Source organism: Chrysemys picta, chromosome 7 (genome assembly GCF_011386835.1).
Source record: "Chrysemys picta bellii isolate R12L10 chromosome 7, ASM1138683v2, whole genome shotgun sequence".
Taxonomy (NCBI): Eukaryota; Metazoa; Chordata; order Testudines; family Emydidae; genus Chrysemys; species Chrysemys picta.
Window position 1 is genome coordinate 56,687,034 of NC_088797.1, and position 24,401 is coordinate 56,711,434.

Sequence of the window (24,401 nt, forward strand, 5' to 3'; positions counted from 1 at the left end):
TCCATGCTTGTTAAAGGTTCTGCCCTGATGTCCTTCCGGCAGGGCACAGGCTGTGAAAACCAGCACCAATGTAATCCAAGCAGTCAGATTAATGGGTTTGCCATGTACATTAGTACTGGACAAAATACAAGGGAACTGCCAAGGAATCCACAGTGGAAAACAGTCTTCAACTGAGAATCTACCTAATGGAGTGAGTATAGGACACACCACAGTAACTGCACAGATTTCACTGGGGCTAGAGGAATTTTTATTGTGTCACCCTACCCTGGTGCCACACGATGAGCACATCACAGTGAGGACAGACTCATAGACTTTAAGGTCAGAAGGGACCATTATGATCATCTGGTCTGACCCCCTGCATGCTGCAGGCCACAAAACCGTCCCTACCCTTTCCTTGACTCTGCTGATGAAGACCCCAAATCCTGTGTCTTAGTGACTTCAATTGGCAGAGAACCCTCCTGCTAGCGATCCCTGCCCCATGCTGCGGAGGAAGGCGAAAAACCTCCAGGGCCTCAGCCAATCTACCCTGGAGGAAAATTCCTTCCCGACCCCAAATCTGGCGATCAGTAAGACCCCGAGCATGTAGGCAAGAGTCTCCAGCCTGACCCTTGTTAGCCATTCTACTGTTTACCTACCATTGCTTGGTATTCCTCAGCTAATATGTTTTACCATTAAACCATTCCCTCCATAAACTTGTCTAACTTAATCTTAAAACCAGACAGGTCCCTCGCCCCCACCATTTCCCTCGGAAGGCCGTTCCAATATTTCACCCCTCTGACGGTCAGAAACCTTCGTCTAATTTCAAGCCTAAACTTCCCTACGGCCAGTTTATATCCATTCGTTCTCGTGTCCACATTAGTACTAAGCTGGAATAATTCCTCTCCCTCCCTTGTATTTATCCCTCTGATATATTTAAAGAGAGCAATCATATCAGAATCCGGCTTCCTCCCCATAAATCTGGGCTGAGTAGACGTGTTGCATTTGCCACCTTTATGGCAATGGGGGATGATGGAAGGCAGGGGGGCTCCCACCACCGAAGCACCAATAGCCACCCCCTTAGGAGAGGGCAACTGCCATGACGAAGCCAGGGTAAGTTGATTACTGGGGGCAAATTGACAGTGCAAGGCCAGGACTGGGGTCAGAGGAACAACAACAAGGGAACCAGCAGTGTTCAGTGCTGGCCTAGTCTTATCTCCAGTGGGGTCCACCCAGATATGAGATTGGCAGCCCCCACAGGAAAGGGGAGGGGCTAAAATGGACCAGCATAGGGGACAAATGAGAAGGCTTGGGGCATGCATCCAGAGAGTGGATGGATTCAGAGGCACATCACAACAGCATGAGCACTGGAAGGTGCTGGATTCCAGAGGGAAAGCACCTGTCAGCAGAATTGGCAGCCTGGGACGTGCCTGCCCCACAGGGACTTCCTCCAACAGGTAACAGGGCAGGTCATTCTCCACAGCCCATGGCACTTGCTTTGGCTGGTGCTCATTGCAACGTGGGCACCTGTCCCCTAGGAAGGGGGCTGAAGCCACGGACTCATGCACTAAGAGACCATTGAGCGGAAAAAGGGGAATGACTAATACTGTGATGGGGCCAGGATACCCCATAATGGCCAATACTCTCCTCTCCCAGCAGCGCCCCCCCCCCACTGATCCCATGCAACCATCACCCATTAGTACAGGCCCTTGTGCCTCCCAGTGCTGCCTCCATATGGATCTTGCATTGATTTCACTGGGAGGGGGCAGTCCGGCCCCAGCCATCCAGTGGGGCAGGAACTGTAGGTATCTGGGGTGGATCCATGATGCTTTTGGAGATAGCAGCAGTTTCTGCACAGAGGGGCAAAGGCTGGATTGTTTTAAAGGGGCTTAGGGAACTAGGGAACCAAATCCTATTGGTGGTCAATGGTATTTGGGTGCCTGATTCCTTCCAGCCCTTTTGGAAATCTCAGCCAAAGGCTTTAGTTGTGACACAGGGTCTAGCGTTCCCTCCCCCCAAAAATTGGGCTGCAGTTCCCAGATGTGGGCAGGTTTCACCAGGCTCCCCTGCAAATGCCACCACGTTGTGCACCTAGGAACCACGAGTGGGCGGACTCAGGCCTGTATATCCCCTCTCCCCTCCATCGTGCCTTCTCCGTCCGTGCCCTCCACCGCAGCAGCGCCTGGCGCCCCTCCCCAGGAGGATGTGGCTTTAGCAAGCTCCCCTCCTCCTGCAGCACCTCGCCCACAAGGAGAGCACGGCGCTGGCCTGAGCTGCGAGGGCCGGCGGGGCCAGCAGTGCATTGGCTGGCGAGCCGGGGTGGAGCTGGCACGCGGCCCCTCTGTGCCCGAGAGGAGCAGAGGCTACTGCCGGTCATTCACTGCCTCCCGCAGCGCGCACGCGCACTGCGCCCTCTACAACAGCCTACAGCGCCTGACCGCGCCGCGACCAATCCGCAGCCCAGCTCCATGTCTGATCCGGGCTCCGCCAATCAGGGCCCAGGGCGGTTGCTCCCGCCCCTCCTGTGAATGACCGGGCAGGGCTGGCTGCGGCTTAACCCCTCCCGCGCCAGGGGGCAGACACGCTACACCTGAAGCAGTGTGGGGAGGGGGTGCCTCTTTGCCGCGAGCTTCCTGCGCTGCACCGAGCTAGTGCGGAGCTCTCCCTATTGTGGGCTGGGTCCTGCCCTGGTGCCGCTCCCCTGACTGCACCCAGGGGGGTGACCCAGCCGGGCACCGCCACACCGCAGCCGGGCAGCGGGCCGGGTCCCCCACTTCCCCACTGCACTAGAGAGCCAGTCTCAGCGCTGGCCCCGGGCCTAGTTAACATCGATCCGCCGGGAACAGCCCTTGGGCCAGAGAGAGACACGGTGGCCCAGTGGTGTGGGACTCAGCCCAGTAGGCAGCCTGCAAGCCCCCCAAGCTCGAGCACCGCACACGGTGTGGGCAGCCGCACAGCAGTTTGTGAATTGCTCTGCGCCCAGCGAACACCCACAGTCCAGGAGCAGCCCGGACTCCCTAGCCAGCCAGCCGGGACTTCTGTGAACAATGAAACCGAGACGCCCCTTGCAGCAGGGCTCTGCCAGTTCTCCCATAAAGGACTCAAATCAGTTGCAATTGCAAATGTAAATATTTAATGCATTTGAATCATTGATGAGCTGAGATATAGGAGCTTCCTGTACCTGTTTTATTCCCTGCGTGGGTTCTCATCAGAGTGTCCTGGCCTGGGCTAATAACACAGTATGGCGTTGTTAGGCATGTTGGGGCCATGGGAGCTACTCAGAGATCCTAGCCATTGATTATCTGCTAGCAGAGGTATTGCTGCTCCCTCCTCTGCCTCCCATTGCACGGCATAGGGCAGGGATTGCCCATTGCCTCCTGTGTCTGGACCAGCCATTTTGACTCCGCTGACTTTCCTCTGCCCTTTTGGATCAGTGTTTGTAACTGTCAGGGTTTTATTGTCTCACAATATTTGGTGCTTTTCTCAAACCCCTAGCTTCTGGAGTCAGGTGAATAGGAGAGAATCTTGGCTTTGGGTTTTTTCAACAAAGTCTCTGGCCCTTGTGAAAAGCTTGAAAATGTGACCTCTGCAAGGCAAAGACAACAAACCCAGCACTTATTTGTTACTCTCATGATTTTTAAGCCAACCTCATGTTTGCAGAGGGCCCAGACACAGGAGTTTTGAACACTTGGGCTTGGCTATATCCTTGTAAGTGGCTTCTTTCAAAAATTAATACACAGACAAAATATAAAACTATGTGTCACAGAGTCACTGTGGCGATGCTCTGGAACTACTCCATACAAAGCCAGTCAGGACTCTGGGGGAGCATGCCTCTTCTCTGAGCATACCGTCTCCAGGGCAAGAAGCTAACACAGTTTCGACCTTCCTTCAGCATCCCCTTCCACACTGTGTGCTTCCCGCAGCAAGTCTGCCTGGGTGGGGCTCCTGGGGAAGCCAGAGTGCCCTGCACCCCAACTCCTCAGTCAGACGTGACTCAACCAGCCAGTAAAACAGAAGGTTTATTAGTTGACAGGAACACAGCGTAGAACAGAACTTGTTAGCACAGAAATCAGTGACTTTCAGCCAAGTCCATCTTGGGAGGAAGGGAGCCTAGAGCCAGGGCTCTGATCCTCCCCCTGCGCCCCAAGCCAGCTGAGACTGACTGCTTCCAGCTGCCTGGCCCCTGCCCTGCCCGTTGCTCCTCCTTGGGCCTTTCTCTCCCTTCCCTGGCCAAGAGTCACCTGATTGCACCCCCCTTCTGGGTCTCAGGTTATGAAGGGGCAGGCATAGAATCTGTGCAGGCAGCTGGAGCAACCCCTGCAAAAGTCACACACCCTTATTCCCACCACTTAGACATTGGTGCAATACACATGGAAACTGAGGAAAACACAGCATTCATGTAAAACAGTAAGACTCACATAGGCTCACATACAACATAACAAGGGAAAATCCCCACTTTGTCACACCATGCTTTACAGAGATCAAATGCAAATAACTTAAGAAGGCGAGAGAAATTCAGAGGCATGGGCAAAGGGATACTTTCAGAGTAAATGGAGGAGGTGGGGAAGTGCAGGATGGCTGTTCCAGATGGCAGACACTGCAGGGGAGAAGGCTCTTGCACAAGTCTGGAGAATGTTGGGGGAAGGGAATCCAGGCTCCACTACAGAGCGAAATGCATGCAGTCCAAAGTACCGAAAAGATATGTGCATAGCTTATCTTGTGACCTGTAACTGCTCTGAGGTTCCTTTCTGGGTACATTTGTAACTAGCTGCAATGTATCTGGTGTCCTTAAGGTATAATTGTGATAGACATGGACAGACCTTAAGAACATATAAGAACACAGGAACAACCATACTGGTTCAGACCAAAGGTCCATCTAGCCCAGTATCCTGTCTTCTGACAGTGGCCAATGCCAGGTGCCCCAGAGGGAATGAGCAGAACAGGTAATCATCAAGTTGATCCATCCCCGGTCACTCATTCCCAGCTTCTGGCAAACACCTTATTGAATTACATTAAGTATCATGGGAGTTCATTGTATTAAAATGCAAGTGTTTATGTATTATTGTGGGATTGTATGTAACATCTCTAGTGGGGAGACATGACTAATGCAAATGCTGGGAAATGCTGTGAGCTTCAAAGGACTCTTTGAAACAATGTGCCAGACAAGAATGAATTTTTAAAGTTAAGTGGGTCTCCCAGGATGTCTCTAGGAGGAGATGTATGCGAGCAGACCCCCTCCAGTTATGCACAAACTCAGCCTTTTGAAGCTGTGTCTTGTGGTGGGGACCTTTATCTGCTGCTCACCTGTTACGTGAGGATAAGATCAGAGGCTCACGCTGTATAAAGGGACTCACAGATTCATGGGGGCGCTTGTAACCACAGGAGAACCCCTGTGTAGGGTTTGAAGGACTGTTCACCTGACATAGCCCTTGTTGGAGTTGGGGTGAGCTCTGGTGCACTTATCAGCATGGATGGAGGTACTCGTAGGGTTGTTCCTATGGTTTCTCTGTGATGCTTTCCCCTTAAGAGTAAATGTGTTTGCTTAGGAAAAGCTGTCTCGGAACTTATAATTGTGGGCAATAGGGCTGCGTATAGTCTCTGAAGAGATGGAAAAGCAGGCCTGGTTAGGCAGTCTGCCCTGCTGGGGAATTCACAGTGTGGACAGGGAACCATGCAGCCTGGAAACATCCTGGTAAGGCAGGGGATTGATGCATGTCTCTGCCCAGCTGAGGTGATGGCTGGGGAGATGGAAGCCTGAGAGTTGCTGCCCTTGGTGGAGCACAGAGTGGGAATACAGGTGCAGGGGCCCTGAACTGTGACAATACTGTGCTATTGATATAAAGACATCCAGGTCCCTTGACTTCAATGGGCCTTTTCACCCCAATAAGGGCTGAAGGATCAGGCCCCTCTACTGATGATCTAATCCCGGTGTAACTACAGAGTAGAACACAAACCTCAACATGTGTTGGGTGGTGACTGAGAGCTGGGGTAGAAGGATGGGCTAGTGGTTCACCAGACAGTTTCAGGAGATCTGAGTTCCTGGCTCAGCCACAGGCTCCATGTGTGACCTTGGGCATGTGGCTTAATCTACCTTGTGCCTCAGTTTCTCCTCTGTAAATCAGGGATGATACATTCCTGCCTTCCAGGGCAGCTGTGCTGAATTGATAAATCCAGTGGATGGTTGTGAAGGGGCCTACATACTGCTGTCATGAGGGTAGATAAATGGAAGCAGTGTTAGATTAGCACCTGAGTGGGTTTGGTTGCTCAGGTGCTACTCCACACGTGCCCTGTGGGGATCAGACTCCTGGGGTTTTACTCCCCTTCCTAGCTAGTGAATATCCAAGCAAGTATTTGCAAACACATTAATGCGGCTTGCTTGGACAGGCTTAAGTCAGACTCTGGGCCTCCAGCCCCACCACTGCGGAGACCTCCATCTCTAAGTGCAGACAGAAAGGTGCTTCCTTTTACTGCAGCAGAGAAACCGAGCATCCCCAGAGCTGAGCCAAGAAAAGCCAACCTCGGGCCATTGTAGCAGGAGCCAGGCCAACCCCACACTGCTGAGAGCAGAGGAGCCAGGCAAGCTGAGACCTGCCAAGGGAGGAGGGAGGCAGATCAGCTGGGTAAAGCCATAACCAGTCTATCAATGTGCCAGCCCATAAGTAACCCAACGGCATAACCTGTGGAAGAAGGAAAGAACAGTAAGAACTCTCTGGCTGGGGGTTTGAAGGCGTGCCATTTCCAGGTCTAGATACCAGTGCTTGCTGCCTCCTGTGCTGAATTATCACACACTGTTTGCAGTACTCACCACGGCCGTCTGACCCCCAGGGTCTGTGAGTAAATCTGTTAGTTAGCATCAGCCAGCCTGAGTATCAGCAGCCTGCCAGAGGGGTTTCCAGGGAAAGGTTGTTGCTGTGCGTAGAGGCCTGCCTGCAGTACAGACGTGTCCTGTACTGAGACCCTTCTGGGACGTTCACCCCATCTCCATGGGGGGTGTGGTCCCTGTATTACAGGGAGGAGATTAATGCCCTCCCGAGAGTAATGCTGCAGCTGGGTACGGCCCTTGCAGCCCACCTGGGTGTTTCAGCCTAGGAAGGGCATTACAGCACCAGACGGGGAAGTGGATGGCAACAGCAGTGCCTGCACAACAGGAGCCTTCGAGCTCTGAGGAGTGGGTGAAGGAGTGAGATTGCTTCTCATTAGATGAGGGGAGAATCAGAGAGGCCCTTTGATCGTTCTGAAACCCAACAGCGTCCCCCAAACCGTGATCAGGATGGACCAAGTCAATAGATAAGAATCCATGGACGTAAAGGTTGTGGAGCATGAGTTTGGAACAATGGGGGCAGGAGAGAGCCATGCGGTGTGTCCTCAACAAATATTGCTTAAAACCCTTCTACCATTGCACCACGTACATGTCACATGAGCCAAGGGAAAATCTGGCTGGCAAATGATCCAACATCTTTGGGCTATTTCTTGTCTGTCTCTAAACCAGGTGCCTGATTGGCAATAGCCCAACTGGACAGGGCTCCGATGCAGAGAAAGGATTACATTTAAATCACCTCTAAAAATGACCTGGAAGATCAGCCACCAGCCCATCTCCCTGCTGGTGTAGGAAAGAGCCTCCAACAGCAGAGTGACTGCTGTGCTGTACCAGGTGTAACCAAGAACAGCATACAGTGACTCCTTAGAGAGGAAGGATGGCCCAGTGGTTAGGGTGCTAGCCTGGGACCTGAGCTGTACTCCTGGTTTTGCCACAGGCATCCTGTGTGAGCTTGGGCAGGTCACAGTCTCTCTGGGCTTCAGTTCCCCCCTCTGTACAAAGGGGTTAATAGCACTGCCCTGCTTCCCAAGGTGTTCTGAGAGAAAATGCATTAAAGACTGTCAGGTGCTCAGATGCTATGGTAACGGGGGCATATACATAGCATCAGTATGGAACAGCTTCTTCCACCAAACAGGTCACTGGCTCCTGGAACAGTCTGTCCAAAACCAAATGAAATCCTGGCGGTCCCTGCCCTGCACACTGACTGTGCTTCTGTGTCTGAAGTGTGCCTGCATGTACGGGGCACGGGAGATCTCTGGTTCTCTTCCCATGCTATGAGCCAAATTCTGCCCTCAACTTCAGCAGGAGGGCAGTGCATACCCGTATCTGAGGGCAGAGTCTGGCTGAAAGCATCTAGATTTCTAAAGGAAACTGAAATGGCTTTGACTAAGATTCAATGGAACCCCTTTGGCATTCAGCTTGGAAGCCCCAGAAATCATAGAATTGTATGACCAGAAGAGCCTTGAGAGCTCATCTAGTCCAGTCCCCTGCACTCATGGCAGGACTAAGTACTACCTAGACCAGGGGTGGGCAATCTTTTTGGCCCAAGGGCCACATTGGGGAATAGAAATTGTATGGTGGGCCATGAATGCTCACAAAATTGGGGTTGGGCTGCGAGAGGGGGTGCGGGCTCTGGGGTGGGGCTGGGGATGAGTAGTTTGGGGTGTAGGAGGGTGCTCTGGGCTGGGATCGAGGGGTTCAGAGGGCAGGAGGGGGGTCAGGGCTGGGGCAAGGGTGCGGGAAGGGGTGCAGGTTCCACCTGGGGGTATGGGCTCTGGGGTGGGACTGGGGATGAGAGGTTTGGGGGGCAGGAGGGTGCTCCAGGCTGGGATCGAGGGGTTTGGAGAGTGGGAGGGAGATCAGGGCTGGGGCAGGGGGTTGGGACATGGGGAGAGGCTCAGGGGATGCAGGCTCCGAGTGCTGCTTACCTCAAGTGGCTCCCAGAAGCAGTTGCATGTCCCTTCTCTGGCTGCTACATGGAGGCGTGGCCAGACGGCTCTGCATGCTGCCCCATCTGCAGGCACCGCCCCTGCAGCTCCCATTGGAGCGCGTAGGAGCTGGAGCGGGGCCATGCTGCGGCTTCCGGGAGCCACATAGTGAGGCCCCGACCCTGAGCCCCTGCCGGAGCAGGGCCGAGCCACATGGTGCGGCCCTGACCCAGCACCCCGGTTGGAGCACCAGAGCGGGACTGAGCCGCTGGTGCCAGGGCTGGCTCCAGCATTTCTGCCGCCCCAAGCCAAAAAAAAAAGCTGTGATTGGCAGCGGCAGTTCAGCGGCAGGTCCTTCGCTCCTAGAGGGAGTGAGGGACCTGCCGCCTCCGAATTGCCGCAGGTGCTGCCCCTCTCCCTTGGCCGCCCCAAGCACCTGCTTGTTAAGCTGGTGCCTGGAGCCGGCCCTGGCTGGTGCGACCCTGACCCAGCGCCCCGGCTGAAGCGGGGCTGAGCTGCGTGGTGCGGCTCGCGGGCCGGCTTAAAACTGCTTGTGGCCCGGATCCGGCCTGCGAGCCGTAGTTTGCCCACCCCTGACCTAGACCATCTCTGACAGGTGGTTGTCTAACCTGCTCTTAAAAATCTCCAATGATGAAGATTCCACAACCTCCCTAGGCAATTTAACCACCCTGACAGTTAGAAAGTTCTTCCTAAAGTCCAACCTAAACCACCCTTGTTGCAATTTAAACCCATTGTTTCTTGTCCTATCCTCAGAGGTTAAGGAGAACAATTTTTCTCCCTTCTCCTTGTAATAACCTTTAACAGGTACGGCAGGGAACTGAGAGACAGGAGACCTTGGATCCTTCCCCCAATCTGCCACTGACTCTGTGACCTTCAGCCAGCCACTTGGGCCCACATTTTCAAAATAGGACAACAATAATAATAACGCCCAGCTCTGGTCTAGCACTTTTCATCAGCGGGTCTCCAAAGCTGCCTTACGAAGCAGGTCAGTATCATTATTAAAAGTGCCCACTAATTTTGGGGTGTCTCATCCTGAGATGCCTCAGGCTCCACCTGACTCCTAAAGCCGCTGCAGGGACACAGAGCCTCTAAGAAAGATCAGGTGCCAGGTGTCTCACATTGACCAGCCCAAATTAAGAAGCATATTTTAATATGGAGGCCTCTACCTTTCTCTGCCTCAGGTTGTTCTGCCTGCCCATCTTTCTAGGGCACACGTCACCACAGCATCCAAGTGCATCAATTGTGTAATAAGAGGGATAACAATTAACCCGCCTTTGAAAAGCACGCTGAGGTCTTTGGATGAAAGCTGTAATATCAGTACTGAATGCCACCGTAAGTAAAAAACACAGGGACCTGCATATAATAAGACAGCCCCTGCCTCAAGGAGTTTACAGTCACAATAGACAAAGGAAGTATTACTAACCCCCTTGTCTACACAGCGAAACTGAGGCGCAGAAAGTTCACATGATTTGCAAGAGGCCTTACAGGGAGTCTACGACAAAGCTGGGAATTCAGCACAGATCTCCTGAGTCACCCCTACAGGGTCATCCCTCCAGAGCAGTCAGAACCACTTCAAATGTTTTTAAAAACAAAGGATATTCCCAGACAAAAAATGTTGACAGCTGAAGCTTAACTCTCAATTTTGGGTTATTTTCCCTATTCATTGAAGATTATATAAATATATATACTTTCTTCTTGGGAGGATTTTGTGCCTTCAGTTACTGATATATACTCTCAGCTTTACCTGCACCCAATGAAGTTTTTCCTCTGTTGTCATACGCCGGAGCTCTTATAACCACAGTGAACAGGTGCTATAATGTAATGTATAATGTAGATTTCTAGTATCTTTTCCCCACCATTGTCCTCACAGCATAAATCCCAATTTGAAAGCACCCTCTGTTGAGTGCCAGCTTGTACCTGCATAAATGAATTGCTGGGGCAAATGTTAGCCTTTAGACAGCTGACTGATTTCCCTGCAATTCAGGCAGATATTAAAGTGCAAGCATTTGTGCCACACAGATAAGTATGGGTGCAGCGTTAGGATCCCCATTCTGAGTTCATAAACCCACATGTTTGCTCTGGACTGGAGCCTGGAGGGAAAAGTTAGCCCCAACTGTGTTTTATCTTATTTAATGTCATTTTACTAGATGCTATAGCAAAGCTGTATAAGGGTTAACTACTTAGCTTTTTCTAACTTGCATTACCCAGACATGTGAAATGCTTTTTCATGGGATTAGAAAGTCTGATGATGACAGGACAAACATTTCTGAAAACATTATTTACCTTCAACTAATTCAGCTTTACTAAAACTTAAAGGCAACCAGGGACATTTGGATGCCAATAGGCTTAAGAAACAACAAGGAGTCTGGTGGCACCTTAAAGACTAACAGATTTATTTGGGCATAAGCTTTCGTGAGTAAAAACCTCACTTCTTCGTTTTTACTCACGAAAGCTTATGCCCAAATAAATCTGTTAGTCTTTAAGGTGCCACCAGACTCCTTGTTGTTTTTGTAGATACAGACTAACACGGCTACCCCCTGATAATAGGCTTAAGCTGACTGATCCCTTTATAATGTTCTACTGTAACACCTCTGTTATCCAGTCCTCATGCTTCAGGGCAAAAGCTAATCACCTCCTGGATCAGGAGGTAATTTATTCCCTCCCCACCCCAGCATTGCATAAGTGAGTAGGTGCTTGAGGAGGCTGATTTACAGTCCTGTGAAACCTCAGGTGTTGGCCGCTACAAGAGAAGAAATAATGGAGTGGATGAACTAACGGTCCGATCTGGCCTGGTGATGTCTAAGAAGCCACAAAGGGTTTAGTTAGAAAATTGTGGCCTTATCAATGCACTTGCCCCACAGCAGCCAGGAGGAACTGGAACGGTAAAGCCCATTGTAGTGGAGATTAAATTAAATGCAGTGTAAACAGAATAAAGATAAAAATGAGCTTGAATCAGGTAACTAAAAGCCACACCCATGCTCCGCATGGCTCAGAGACCACGTGGTTCTATTGTCAGGAGTGACCAATGGCAAACAGCTCCCGCTGACCTCCAGGGGAGCTGTTAGATGCTCTTTCGAAAGTCTGGCCCCTTCCAGGTGACTACATATGGCTATAGCCACTTTGAGAATTGTGGTCGCAATCCATTCATTACAATGCTGTTAAGGGTTGGAAGCAGCTCACCAGCCAGGGCAGCAAATAAAGCTCCCAATGACAGCAGAATTTCAGTCCTGTTATGCATGGATGGGTTTATTTCTCAAAACTGCAATAGTCCAGCATCAAACAGACAACTAAGCCAGGTCTGTTCCCCAGAGCAAGGGCCTCCTGCAGGAGCCTGCTTGCTCCCGGCATGCAGGGCCAGCTCCAGGGTTTTTGCCACCCCAAGCAGCGGAAAAAAAAAAAAAAAAAAAGCTGCGATCGCAATCTGCGACGGCAATTCGGTGGGAGGTCCTTCGCTCTGAGCAGGAATGAGGGACCGTCCAACGAATTGCTGCTGAATAGCTGGATGTGCCGCCCCTCTCCGGAGTGGTCGCCCCAAGCACCTGCTTGGCAAGCTGGTGCCTGTAGCCGGCCCTGACCGCATGGTTGGCTGCTTTTATCTGAGGACCAGCTGACCTGCAGGCTCTTCCATGATCTCTGCCCCCACCCCATTACCTGGGAGACAACTAATGGGTCACAGTGAGAGAGGGGGCTAAGCCCCCTCCCGAAGAGGGCCAGCTCACCCTATGACAAGGCCCATCAAAGAGATGTTCCTGGTGATGATCTCAGGCTGGGGGGGGGCCATTCACTTGCAGTGCCTTGCAAATAATTCCATTAACTTTAATAACCCCCTTGGGACAGCGAACTCCTCCCCCATGAACCCAAGTACACGCCAAAGGCCAGTGATTGCAGCCCATGAGATCATGGGATCCTCCAGCTGGGCAGTCCTCCCATCACTTGGCAGAAATCCTATCGCCCATAAAGTTCAGTGAACGTCTGTTTCCAAGGCAGGCTACTTCCTGCCCTTGACACCCACATGCCCAGGCAGACAGAGCCTCTGCTCCCTTGTCAGCACCAGCTGGGTCCCAAGCACGTTGGTGGTGAGGGGTTTAATCAGCAAACAGTCATCGGAGTCACAACAACTAATCCAGGGTTTCTAACGGTGTGGGCCTCTCGTCCCCGCCAACACCAGAGACCTCCCTCATCAGCCCAAGGGCAGGTATGCTAGGGGAAGGGAGCTCAGGAGCCCTGCAACATTGTAGCTGCTGCAAGCTAGACAGTGGGAGACTGGGGACCCTCCTCTTCCCTTCCCCCACTCTTTCCTCTTCCTGAAACAAGTGCCACCCGGCCTGGATGAAAACAAACTCGCTGCCTCAGTCAAAGGATCCCTCATCTCATCTTCCCCTGCTCTGTTTGCGATCTCAGCAGTCGGGTCATTCTACATTGATCCTCAAGTGTTTCTGGGCACAACAGGCCCCTGACTCTGCTTGCCAGGTGAGCCCCTGCACCCTGATCCTGATCCCTGGGTGAGCGCCTAGGGCTGGGGGGTCCCTAGCCCGAGTGTCCATTGTCTCCCGCAAGGCCTACTGGAGGGGGTGAGAGGAGGCAGCCCTGATCCCTTCTGCCCCATTCCTCCTGCCTCTCCTCCCCTGCCATTGCCCACCCACCTGAAGTCGCAGCCCACCCAAGTGTCCCATCCTGACTTTGCCACTGATCTGTACATCTTGGTGACCACGCTGCACCATGTAAAAGTGAATCCATACCGTGTACAAAAATAAAGGGTCACAATTTATTGACCGTGCATAACTGAAACCGTGCAAAAAAAATATACTGTGTATATCAAGGCCTGACTGTATCTTAGAATCACAGAATATCAGGGTTGGAAGGGACCTCAGGAGGTCATCTAGTCCAACCCCCTGCTCAAAGCAGGACCAATGCCCAACTAAATCATCCCAGCCAGGGCTTTGTCAAGCCTGACCTTAAAAACCTCTAAGGAAGGAGATTCCACAACCTCCTTAGGTAACCCATTCCAGTGCTCCACCACTCTCCTAGTGAAAAAGTTTTTCCTAATATCCAACCTAAACCTCCCTCACTGCAACTTGAGACCATTACTCCTTGTTCTGTCATCGGGGACCACTGAGAACAGTCTAGATCCATCCTCTTTGGAACCCCCTTTCAGGTTGTTGAAAGCAGCTATCAAATCCCCCCTCATTCTTCTCTTCTGCAGACTAAACAATCCCAGTTCCCTCAGCCTCTCCTCATAAGTCTTGTGCTCCAGCCCCCTAATCATTTTGTTGCCTTCTGCTGGACTCTTTCCAATTTTTCCACATCCTTCTTGTAGTGTGGGGTCCAAAACTGGACACAGTACTCCAGATGAGACCTCCTCAATGTCAAATAGAGGGGAAAGATCACGTCCCTCGATCTGCTGGAAATGCCCCTACTTATACAGCCCTTCTTGGCAACAAGGACACACTGTTGACTCATATCCAACTTCCCGTCCACTGTAACCCCTAGGTCCTTTTCTGCAGAACTGCTGCCTAGCCATTCGGTCCCTAGTCTGTTGCAGTGCATGGGATTCTTCCATCCTAAGTGCAGGACTCTGCACTTGTCCTTGTTGAACCTCATCAGGTCTCTTTTGGCCCAATCCTCTAATTAGTCTAGGTCCCTCTGTATGCTAGCCCTACGCTCCAGCGTATCTACCACTCCTCCCAGTTTAGTGTCATCTGCAAACTTGCTGAGAGTGCAGTCCACGCCATCCTCCAGATCATTAATGAAGATATTGAACAAAACCAGCCACAGGACCAACCCTTGGGGCACTCCGCTTGAAACTGGCTGCCAACTAGAGATGGAGCCATTGATCACTACCCGTTGAGCCCGACGATCTAGCCAGCTTTCTATCCACCTTATAGTCCATTCATGCAGCCCATACTTTTTAACTTGCCGACAAGAATACTGTGGGAGACCGTATCAAAAGCTTTGCTAAAGTCAAGGAACAACACATCCACTGCTTTCCCCTCATCCACAGACCCAGTTATCTCCTCATAGAAGGCAATTAGGTTAGTCAGGCATGACTTGCCCTTGGTGAATCCATGCTGACTGTTCCTGATCACTTTCCTCTCCTCTAAGTGCTTCAGAATTGATTCCTTGAGGACCTGCTCCATGATTTTTCCAGGGACTGAGGTGAGGCTGACTGGCCTGTAGTTCCCTGGATCCTTCTTCTTCCCTTTTTTAAAGATGGGCACTACGTTAGCCTTTTTCCAGTCATCTGGGACCTCCCCCGATCGCCATGAGTTTTCAAAGATAATGGCCAATGGTTCTGCAATCACATCCACCAACTCCTTTAGCACCCTCGGATGCAGAGTATCCGGCCCCATGGACTTGTTCTCATCCAGCTTTTCTAAATAGTCCCGAACCACTTCTTTCTCCACAGAGGGCTGGTCACCTCCTCCCCATACTGTGCTGCCCAGTGCAGCAGTCTGGGAGCTGACCTTGTTTGTGAAGACAGAGGCAATAAAAACATTCAGTACATTAGTTTTTTCCACATCCTCTGTCACTAAGTTGCCTTCCTCATTCAGTAAGGGGCCCACACTTTCCTTGACTTTCTTCTTGTTGCTAACATACCTGAAGAAACCTTGTTTCCACAGCTCCCTGCAGGTATCAGGTAGGGATCAGATTCCCCTCCTCCCTCTTGACCAGGGGAATGGACCTGCTTTGCCTGCTCAGTGTTGGACTGGTTTGGGTTTTGAGAAATAAACCCCTTTCTCTGTGCATAAATGGACAGGCATTCTGCTGCTGTTGGGAGCTTTGTTTGCTTCATCAGCCAGTGAGGTGGTCCCAGCAGCCTACAGACACTAACAGTGTTGTCACCCCGAATGGACTGGGACCTCTATCGCCCTTCTTGGTCACCTGGAAGGGCCCAGATTTCCAGAGTGCTGAGCAAGTGGAGGTCAGTGGGAGCTTGCCAGCACTAGCGACTTCTGACAATACAGCCACTCGGGCCCTGAGCCAGCAAAGCACGTAAGCACCTGGCTAAGCATCTGCAGGATCCAGGTCTAAGGGTGGCTTTGGAGTGTGTAATATAGGCTCCAGAGGCCTCTGAATGCTGCCCCTCCTGTTACCCCATCATTATAGTACAACATGGCCAAATACCCAGGCTAACCCAGAGTGAAATAAAAACAAACAGCCCCCTCCTCCCAGCAACAATAGTCCCCTGTAACAGAGACTCCCCATATCTGGTGTCAGACCCTGCTGCTGCCTGACTTTCCCCATTCTCTGCCAAGGGAACTGCCACTTTCACATTACTCTACCCTTCCAAGACCTAAGTTACTAACGTCACCAGTTTAAAGACAAAGCTCCAACCCCCCGCCTTTTTCTCCAGGCTCAGCAGTCCCTCAATGGTTTTGCACCTGCCCCTCACTGCAGGTGGCTCCAGTTAGACCTCTCCCTCCGGCTGGTAGGGAGAACTTTTCCCTTATTCCTCCTTACCCAGGGGCCTATCTGGGTCCCCGGCAGGTGCCTCCCTGGTGCCAGGCCCACTCTGGGCTCCTACAAGATTTCTCCTAAGTCTTTCCTAGCCAGCCCCCGTTTCTTTTTTCTCTTTGTTATGGTGAAGCAGAGTTGACTGAATAGTCCATACCTGCCACCAACTCTAATTCCTCAATTCTCAGCAGTTTATATTCTCTTGCTCTACCCTGTGTCTTTCAGTAATGTAACAAGGCCTTTTTAATAATACTCCATTTCCCTGAGGTTTTTACTAAATAACAATGTAACGTTTGTTACCTTAAGACATTCCAATTCCTCAGCAAGCTTTTCCTTCTCTTTATCAAAGCTCTTACATGCCCATCAAAAGTGATCAATTGTTTCTTCCCCTTTACAGAGTGCACATAGTCCATCGTTGTGTCTGTTTGAAAAAGAGTTTTGATTAATCCACGATGGCCAGTTACTACTCTGAACAAAAGCCCTTCATTAGCCCTGTCCAGGCACAGAAATATGTTGTTGTCCTCAACTCTAGAGCACAATTCAAAACATCCTCTCTTTTTATTAATCCCATTTTTTCCCATTCCTCTTTTCAATTCTCCTGTCCTAAGCTTTTGAATTCCTGTTTGCTCCAGGGTATTTCTGTGTCACTCCTTCCACTTCTTACAGCGCTTTTAGCTGCTTTGTCTGCCATTTTGTTCCCTGTTACCCAGTATGGGCTGGGATTCAGGCTAATGCTACATTAACCTCCATCTGTACTAACTGTGTTATTCAAAATATAATTGATATTGATTCAATCACTTCTACACACTGAGACACCCTCTTTTTTTATTGCCATAACGCCTGAGATTGAATCAGAAAAAATGACGACTGCTGCTGGGCACACATCTCAGATCCAATTTAATGTTAGCATTATTGCTACTAGTTTGACTGTCATGACAGCTACATAGTCATGTTGTTTTAGATTCCCAATTCCCAATTTTGGTGTACAATATGCCGTCTCTACTTTTCCTGTTTTTTCTTTTTTGGACCCTCTGTATATATTTGACAAAACCATCTCCACTGTACATCTATATAGCGGTATACTTCTGTCTCTTTTTTACCCTTAAATTTATAAAATAAATCTAAATCCACATTTGAACATGCAACTTTCCATCCATAACTAATTTTCCCATGACTAAAAGCTTTGATTTCATTCAACTTTTCCTTGTTTTTCAACTTCTGCGTCCACATTTTAACTGGAACAGCATGTGGAATTCTAACATTGCATGTTATAGTTCACCTATCGACTACCCGACCATTCTCACATCTTTGTTTGGTACTTCCATCATTGTGGTTCCTGTTAACTTTGACCCAGAATGATAAGGTCCAGTAGTTTCATTTGCAGTGTAACTGGCATTTTACTAGAAGCGATGTGTAGTGTGCATATAATAAATGCACTGCATGCAATTCGTAGTGCCTGGGCTTGTATTAAATCTAATTTTGTAAGTTCTGATTTGATGCTGACCTAAAAGCTTGGCAGCCATAGTCAATAACTGGTCTGATTAAGGCTCTATATACCATCAGCAGTGCTTTCTTATCCGCCCCCAGTTAGTCCCAGCAAGACTTTTAAGCGGGTTTAATCATTGCTGTACATTTATCTTTAACACAGTTTATATGATATTTCCAAAGTAATTTAGAATCAAATATTATCCCTAAGGATTTGAACCTTAACTCAATCTGTTTTCCATACAGATACAGTTTATGTTCCTTTGCCACTTTTCTTTTTATAAAGATCAACCCTTTGGCTTTGGCAATGGAGACCCTGAAACCCCAGGCATTTCCCTAGAGGTCTCTTGTAAGGCTTTGTTGATGATCTTTTCTGCCATCTCAATATTCCTGCTGCTAACCCACAAAGCACAATCAGAGCACAGAGCCCAATCATCTGCGAATAGAGTGACACCTACCTGGGTACGTATTTGTTCTGGGCGATCATGTATCATAATATCAAATAAGGTTGGGTTGATACTTCCCTGTATAATATCAAAAATGGTACACCACAGGGAATTATCAGCCCAACCTTATTTGATATTATGATACATGCATAGGCGTCGACTCCGTGGGTGCTACGGGGCTGGAGCACCCACGGGGAAAAATTAGTGTGGCAGCCAAGCTCCCGCTGCCCCCTCCCCCGAGTGTGCCGTGTCCCCGCTTCTCCCCATCCCAGCGCTTCCCGCCTGCCACCTAACAGCTGTTTGGTGGCGCTTAGGACTTTCCAGGAGGGAGGGAGAGAAGTGGGGACATGGCTCGGGGGAGGAGGCGGTAAAGAGGCAGGGCAGGGGCGGGGACTTGGGGGAAGTGGGTGGAATTGGGACGGGGCGAGAGTGGTGCAGGGGCGGGGCCGGGGGGGGTGTCAAGCACCCATGGGGCAAAGGGGAAGTCGGTGCCTCTGTGTGTGTGTGTGTGTGTGTGTGTGTGTGTGTGTGTGTGTATACACACACACACACACACACACACACACACACACACCATAACTTTCAATTCTGACTGGCATGGTCCTTTTACTCAAACATTCTCTACTTCACCCATACATTCTTCCCTGTATCCCTAGTGCACCTATTTTGTACAATAAGCCCTTCCTCCATAGTGGGTCATACACCTTTTCAATATCTAGAATGGCAGCTATCATGAAACCTTTGTGTCTCATACTCTTTTGTATTTCAGTTTCTAATTTAACAATGTGATGCTCTTAAAACCATTCTGCACCTTGTCTATAATGCCATTATTTTCCCGATAGGCAACCAGTCTTTCACTCACCATTCTCTCCATAATTTTACCCAGACAGGCCATAAGGGTAATTGGTCTATTGACATCCACTTTTGTGGATCATTTGCCTGGGTTTCATATTGGAATTCCTACTGCGTATTTCCACCCTACCTGTATCACTCCTTTGCCCCATATAGTGTTAAATAATTGCAAGAGAACCCTCAAACTGCTTTCAGAGAAGTTTTAACATTATCTTACATCTATTATCTTTATCTGGGGATGTACTCTTGCCGATATCTATAGCTTTCTCAAGTTCCCACATACTAAACCATTCATTCAGTGAAGTACCTCCATCTTTACCCCAACTACATAATAGATCATGACTTTCTTCAATGAATTGTCTTTTAATCTGGTGGAAAATTTTGCTGAGATTTTCATCATTACTCACCCCTCAGAAAGTTTCTGCTAAAACTTCTGCTTTCTCATTATCAGAGCTTCTAACTATGTTGTCAGTCCCAATAAGACCTAGGATGTGGCTAGTTTTAGTCTGAATTCCATTCATTCTTCTAATTTGCCTGTATATTTCTGATTCCTTGGTATCTTTATCGACCCACACTATTTCCTCCAACTCCTTTTCTTTGATTTTTTTTTATAATTCTTTGTGCTATTGCCTCACTTATATACTTCATTAGATCTTCACTATTCACTGTATTTTTACAAGCTTTGTTTCTTTCTTTAACTGCCATTTTGCACTCTTCATTCCACCATGGAACTGAGTTTTTAGCTTTGGGGTACTTCAGTATTCTAGGTCTGGCTACAGTAGCTGCTGCTATTATCCTCTTTGTTACATCATCATTGAAGGTCTCTGTTATCACTCACACATGATTATTCACAATTTCAGTGCATTTACTAGTAAATAGCTCCCAGTTAGCTTTCTTAAATTCCAGGGGGGCAATTTTCCTCAATCTTACCTTACCCTTGAAAAACAATAAGTATGGGGAAATGATCACTCCCCGTTTCTTCTTCCTTATATATTTCCCAGCTGCATTTACTGGCAATATCTGCTGTTATAATTCCCCAGTCCAAGCAGGAAAACCTACCCTCTGCTGCATTAAATCTAGCCAGGGTTCCATCATTTAAAACCACTAGATTGATGAAAACAATAAACTTTTCAAAGCATGGGAATTTTTCTCAGTGGTCTTCCCCACAATTTCTTATGACTGTTCTGGTCACTGCATATAATATATGGTCTTTTAGTATTCTTCAGTATTTCAGTAACTCTGAACTTTCTAATTGCCCACATGGGTATTAGATATTATAAATCCTTAAACATTTCTCTTCTGCACTGGGATCTCAACAGCATTATATTCTAGGGGCTTAAACTAGACTACATAGCAGTAGAGAACAATCTTTCCCTTGTGAAAGTACAAACGCCTCCTCCTCTTCCTAGTTTTTGGTCTTGCCTAAAGGCAATATACCCTGGAATTTTAAAAGCAAGCTTTTCAAGCAACCATGTTTCCTGGCTACATACAACATCTGATTTAGTTTTCATTTCCAGGATATTTTCTTTTAGTTCTTGACCATGTGCTATCAAACTGTGCACCTTCCAAAAAAAGATTGAGATCCCTGTACTAATCATATTTCACCATTAGCCTCATTCAAAATTGAATGAATACAGTTCATGATTGTGAACATACAAGTATTTTTTTGCTGCCCTTGCTATAATTTTCATTGTTTCTGTTTTTTCCCCAGTTTGTGATGGATAACTTGTCACTTTGATCATAAATACAACAAATCTTTTTTTCCCCACTACTAGTACATCATTGTCTATTCCTTCCGCAGTGTGTCATACTCTTTATAGAATGAGTGTCTGCATTTCCTGTGCTAATTGTCTCTTTCTGCTCTTCCTGAGGCTTTGAAAATCTCCTTACAGCTGGTAACAGTTTTTAGTCTTTTGTATCTCTTTAGCTTGCCTTGCTGCGATACACCCTCTGTAGGCTGGACTGTTATTACCACTGCAGTTACTGCATTTCACCTCTGTCTCTTCTGTACAATCTTCACAGGAATGCCTCCCCCACATTTACCACATCTTGTTTTCCCTTTACACACAGTTGCTACATGTCTGTAGGCAAGTGGGAGGAGGAATATAGGGCTTGGTTCTGAATTTCTGAAACCCTACTGTTACTTTTGCAAGTAGAGTCCCTCCCTTAAATGTAATCAGTACAGCTGTTGATGGCTTACTTGCTCCTAGTTTTCTAATTAGTCACTTACTTATGTTCTCCTGTGCTTTTGGTTATCGCCTCGTTAATCAGTTCTGATGGCACTCCATCTATTACCCCCTTTAGTTCAGTCAAATACTTCGGTAGCTGGCAACTTATTTTAACTTTCCTTAGCAATTTGATTTTAGCAGTTTGTCAGCTTGCTCTTTATTTTTACAATCTACTAAAAATCACCATCTCACAGCCTCCTGGCTCTTACAGTATGCTTTTTTTAAAAGCCAGTCAGCTACTTTCCCAGGGTTAATACCCACAGGCGCTGACTTTCCAAAGCGCTAGGGGATGCTTGACCCCTGGCTCTGACCCAGACCCCCCCAACTCCACCTCTTCTCCCAAGGCCCCACCTTGCCCCTGCTCCACCCTGCCCCGCCTCTTCCCACCCGCTCCCTTGAGCCTGCCTTGTCCTCTCTCCTCCCCTCCCGCTCCTACCCTCCTGCATGCTGGGAAACAGCTGTTTGCAGCGGGTGGTAGGCGTGGGGAGGAAGGGGGAGGCATTGATTCTCTGGGCTCGCCAGCGGGCGGAAGGCGCTAGGGAGGGTGGGAAAGAGCTGGTGGGGGGTGGGGGCTGCCAGGGCTTGCTCAGCACCCCTCATTTTTTCCATGTGGGTGCTCCAGCCCCAGAGCACCCACAGAGTCGGTGCCTATGTTAACATCACCTAATCTTATTTCTTTGCCTAAGGAGCTTACAATTATAATATCCTGGTTTATTTCCTTGCTTTTTTGCTGATATCATCAGATTCTTCTTCTACTCTTTTCTCCTCCCCCCCCCCCACTTTGTATCCATTCCCCCTTTCTAATAGACTTTTCTTGAGTTTCCAGAGTGACTTCACTCAGGGGTCAGAAAATCACCCAGCCCTTTCCTCTTCCTGAGACAGCCTCAGATAGGAAGCCCAGGCTGCTATCATCTGATACTTGGTCACCTGACCCAGCCACTGGCCCAAATCCATCACCTGGGTCACAGATGGCTAGGCACAGGTGGGACTGAGCCCAACTCCCCACCCTGTGACAACCGGCCACTGAAGTCAATGGCAAAGCTTCCATTGATTTCAATTCAGATACAATATTTATGTATTAGCCCTATGAAGACTAGAAGGAAACAAAAAAATTCTCTAGCCAGGCCTGAAGGGAACTTTGCAGTGTGCTTAGCTGGCTGTCAAGGGTGAGGTTGAAGAGTGTCCAGTTTTTGACCAGAACACCCGGTCGAAAAGGGATCCTGGTAGCACCAGGGAGTCTGCACTGCTGACCGGGCCGTTAAAAGTCCGGTTGGCAATACAGTGGGGCTGGCAGGCTCCCTGCCCAGCTCCGTGCAGCTCCCAGGAAGCAGCCGGCATGTCCCTCCAGCATGGGGGTGGCCCCGGGACTCTGCACTCTGACCCCGCCTTGAGCGTCAGCTCCGTAGCTCCCATTGGCCTGGAACCACAGCCAAGGGGAGCTGCTGGGGCAGTGCCTGCGGGCGGGGACAGCGTGCAAAGCCCCATGGCCCCTCTACCTAGGAGCCGGAGGGACGTGATGTCGCTTCCCAAGAGCCGCCTGAGGTAAGCACCACCTGGAGCCTGCACCCTGCACTTCCTCCCATGCCCCAATCCCCTGCCCCAGCTCAGAACCCCCTCCCGCACCTAAACTCAGCACAAAGGGGCCCAATTTTCAGAGGGTACATGGTCAGCATTTCCTAGGGTATGTCTACACTACGAGAGTAGTTCGATTTTACTTAAATCAAATTTTTGGAATCGATATTGCAAAGTCGAACGTGTGTGTCCACACTAAGGACAGTAATTCGACTTTGTGAGTCCACACTAACGGGGAAAGCGTCGACATTGGAAGCGGTGCACTGTGGGCAGCTATCCCACAGTTCCCGCAGTCCCCGCTGCCCATTGGAATTCTGGGTCGAGCCGCCAATGCCTTCTGGGTAAAAAAATGTGTCGAGGGTGCTTTTGGGTAACTGTCGTCATCCGTCCATCACTCCCGCCCTCCCTCCCTGAAAGCGCTGGCGGGAAATCAGTTCGCGCACTTTTCTAGTCAGTGACAGCGCGGACGCCACAGCACTGCGAGCATGGAGCCCGCTGCGACCATCGCTGCAATTGTGGCCGTTGTCAACGCCTCGCAGCTTATCATCCACCTTTCCCAGAGGCAGATGCAGATAAATCAGGCGAGGAGGCTACGGCACCGCGGTGAGGGCCTGAAGTCTGAGAGTAGCACAGACCTGTCAGAAAGCACGGGACCCAGCGCCGAGGACATCACGGTGGCAATGGGTCATGTGGATGTTGTGGAACAGTGATTCTGGGCCCGGGAAACAAGCACGGACTGGTGGGACCGCATAGTGCTGCAGGTCTGGGATGAATCCCAGTGGCTGCGAAACTTTCGCATGCGGAAGGGGACTTTCCTTGAACTTTGTGAGTTGCTGTCCCCTGCCCTGAAGCGCAATGACACCCGGATGCGAGCAGCCCTGACTGTCCAGAAGCGAGTGGCCATAGCCCTCTGGAAGCTTGCAACGCCAGACAGCTACCGGTCAGTCGCGAACCACTTTGGCATGGGCAAATCTACCGTGGGGGTTGCTGTGATGCAAGTAGCCAAGGCAATCGTTGATGTACTGCTGTCAAAGGTAGTGACCCTGGGAAACGTGGAGGTGATCATAGATGGCTTCGCCGCGATGGGATTCCCAAACTGCTGTGGGGCTATAGATGGAACTCACATCCCTATCCTGGGACCGGACCACCAGGCCAGCCAGTACATCAACCGAAAGGGCTACTTTTCAATGGCGTTGCAAGCACTGGTGGACCATAGGGGACGTTTTACAAACATCAACGTCGGATGGCTGGGCAAGGTTCATGACGCTCGCGTTTTCAGGAACTCTGGTCTGTTTAGACGGCTGCAGGAAGGTATTTACTTCCCGGACCACAAAATAACTCTTGGGGATGTGGAGATGCCTATAGTCATCCTCGGGGACCCAGCCTACCTGCTAATGCCCTGGCTCATGAAGCCCTATACTGGCGCCCTGGACAGTGAAAAAGAACTCTTCAACTACCGGCTGAGCAAGTGCAGAATGGTGGTGGAGTGTGCTTTTGGCCGTCTCAAGGGGAGATGGAGAAGCTTACTGACTCGCTGTGATCTCAGCGAAACCAATATCCCCATTGTTATAGCAGCTTGCTGTGTGCTCCACAATCTCTGTGAGAGCAAGGGGGGAGACCT

General features: G+C 49.7%; 1 protein-coding gene across 1 annotated transcript in view; it reads left to right on the forward strand.

The window, feature by feature from the left end:
* The first annotated feature begins 1,211 nt into the window (after positions 1-1,211).
* WNT8B (Wnt family member 8B) overlaps positions 1,212-24,401 on the forward strand; it is a 79,507-nt gene continuing 56,317 nt past the window's right edge. Inside the window, exon 1 of the mRNA XM_008171373.4 lies at positions 1,212-1,433. Within this exon, the coding sequence (XP_008169595.2) occupies positions 1,255-1,433 (179 nt within the window). The 5' untranslated portion in view covers positions 1,212-1,254. The remainder of the gene's footprint in view (positions 1,434-24,401) is intronic.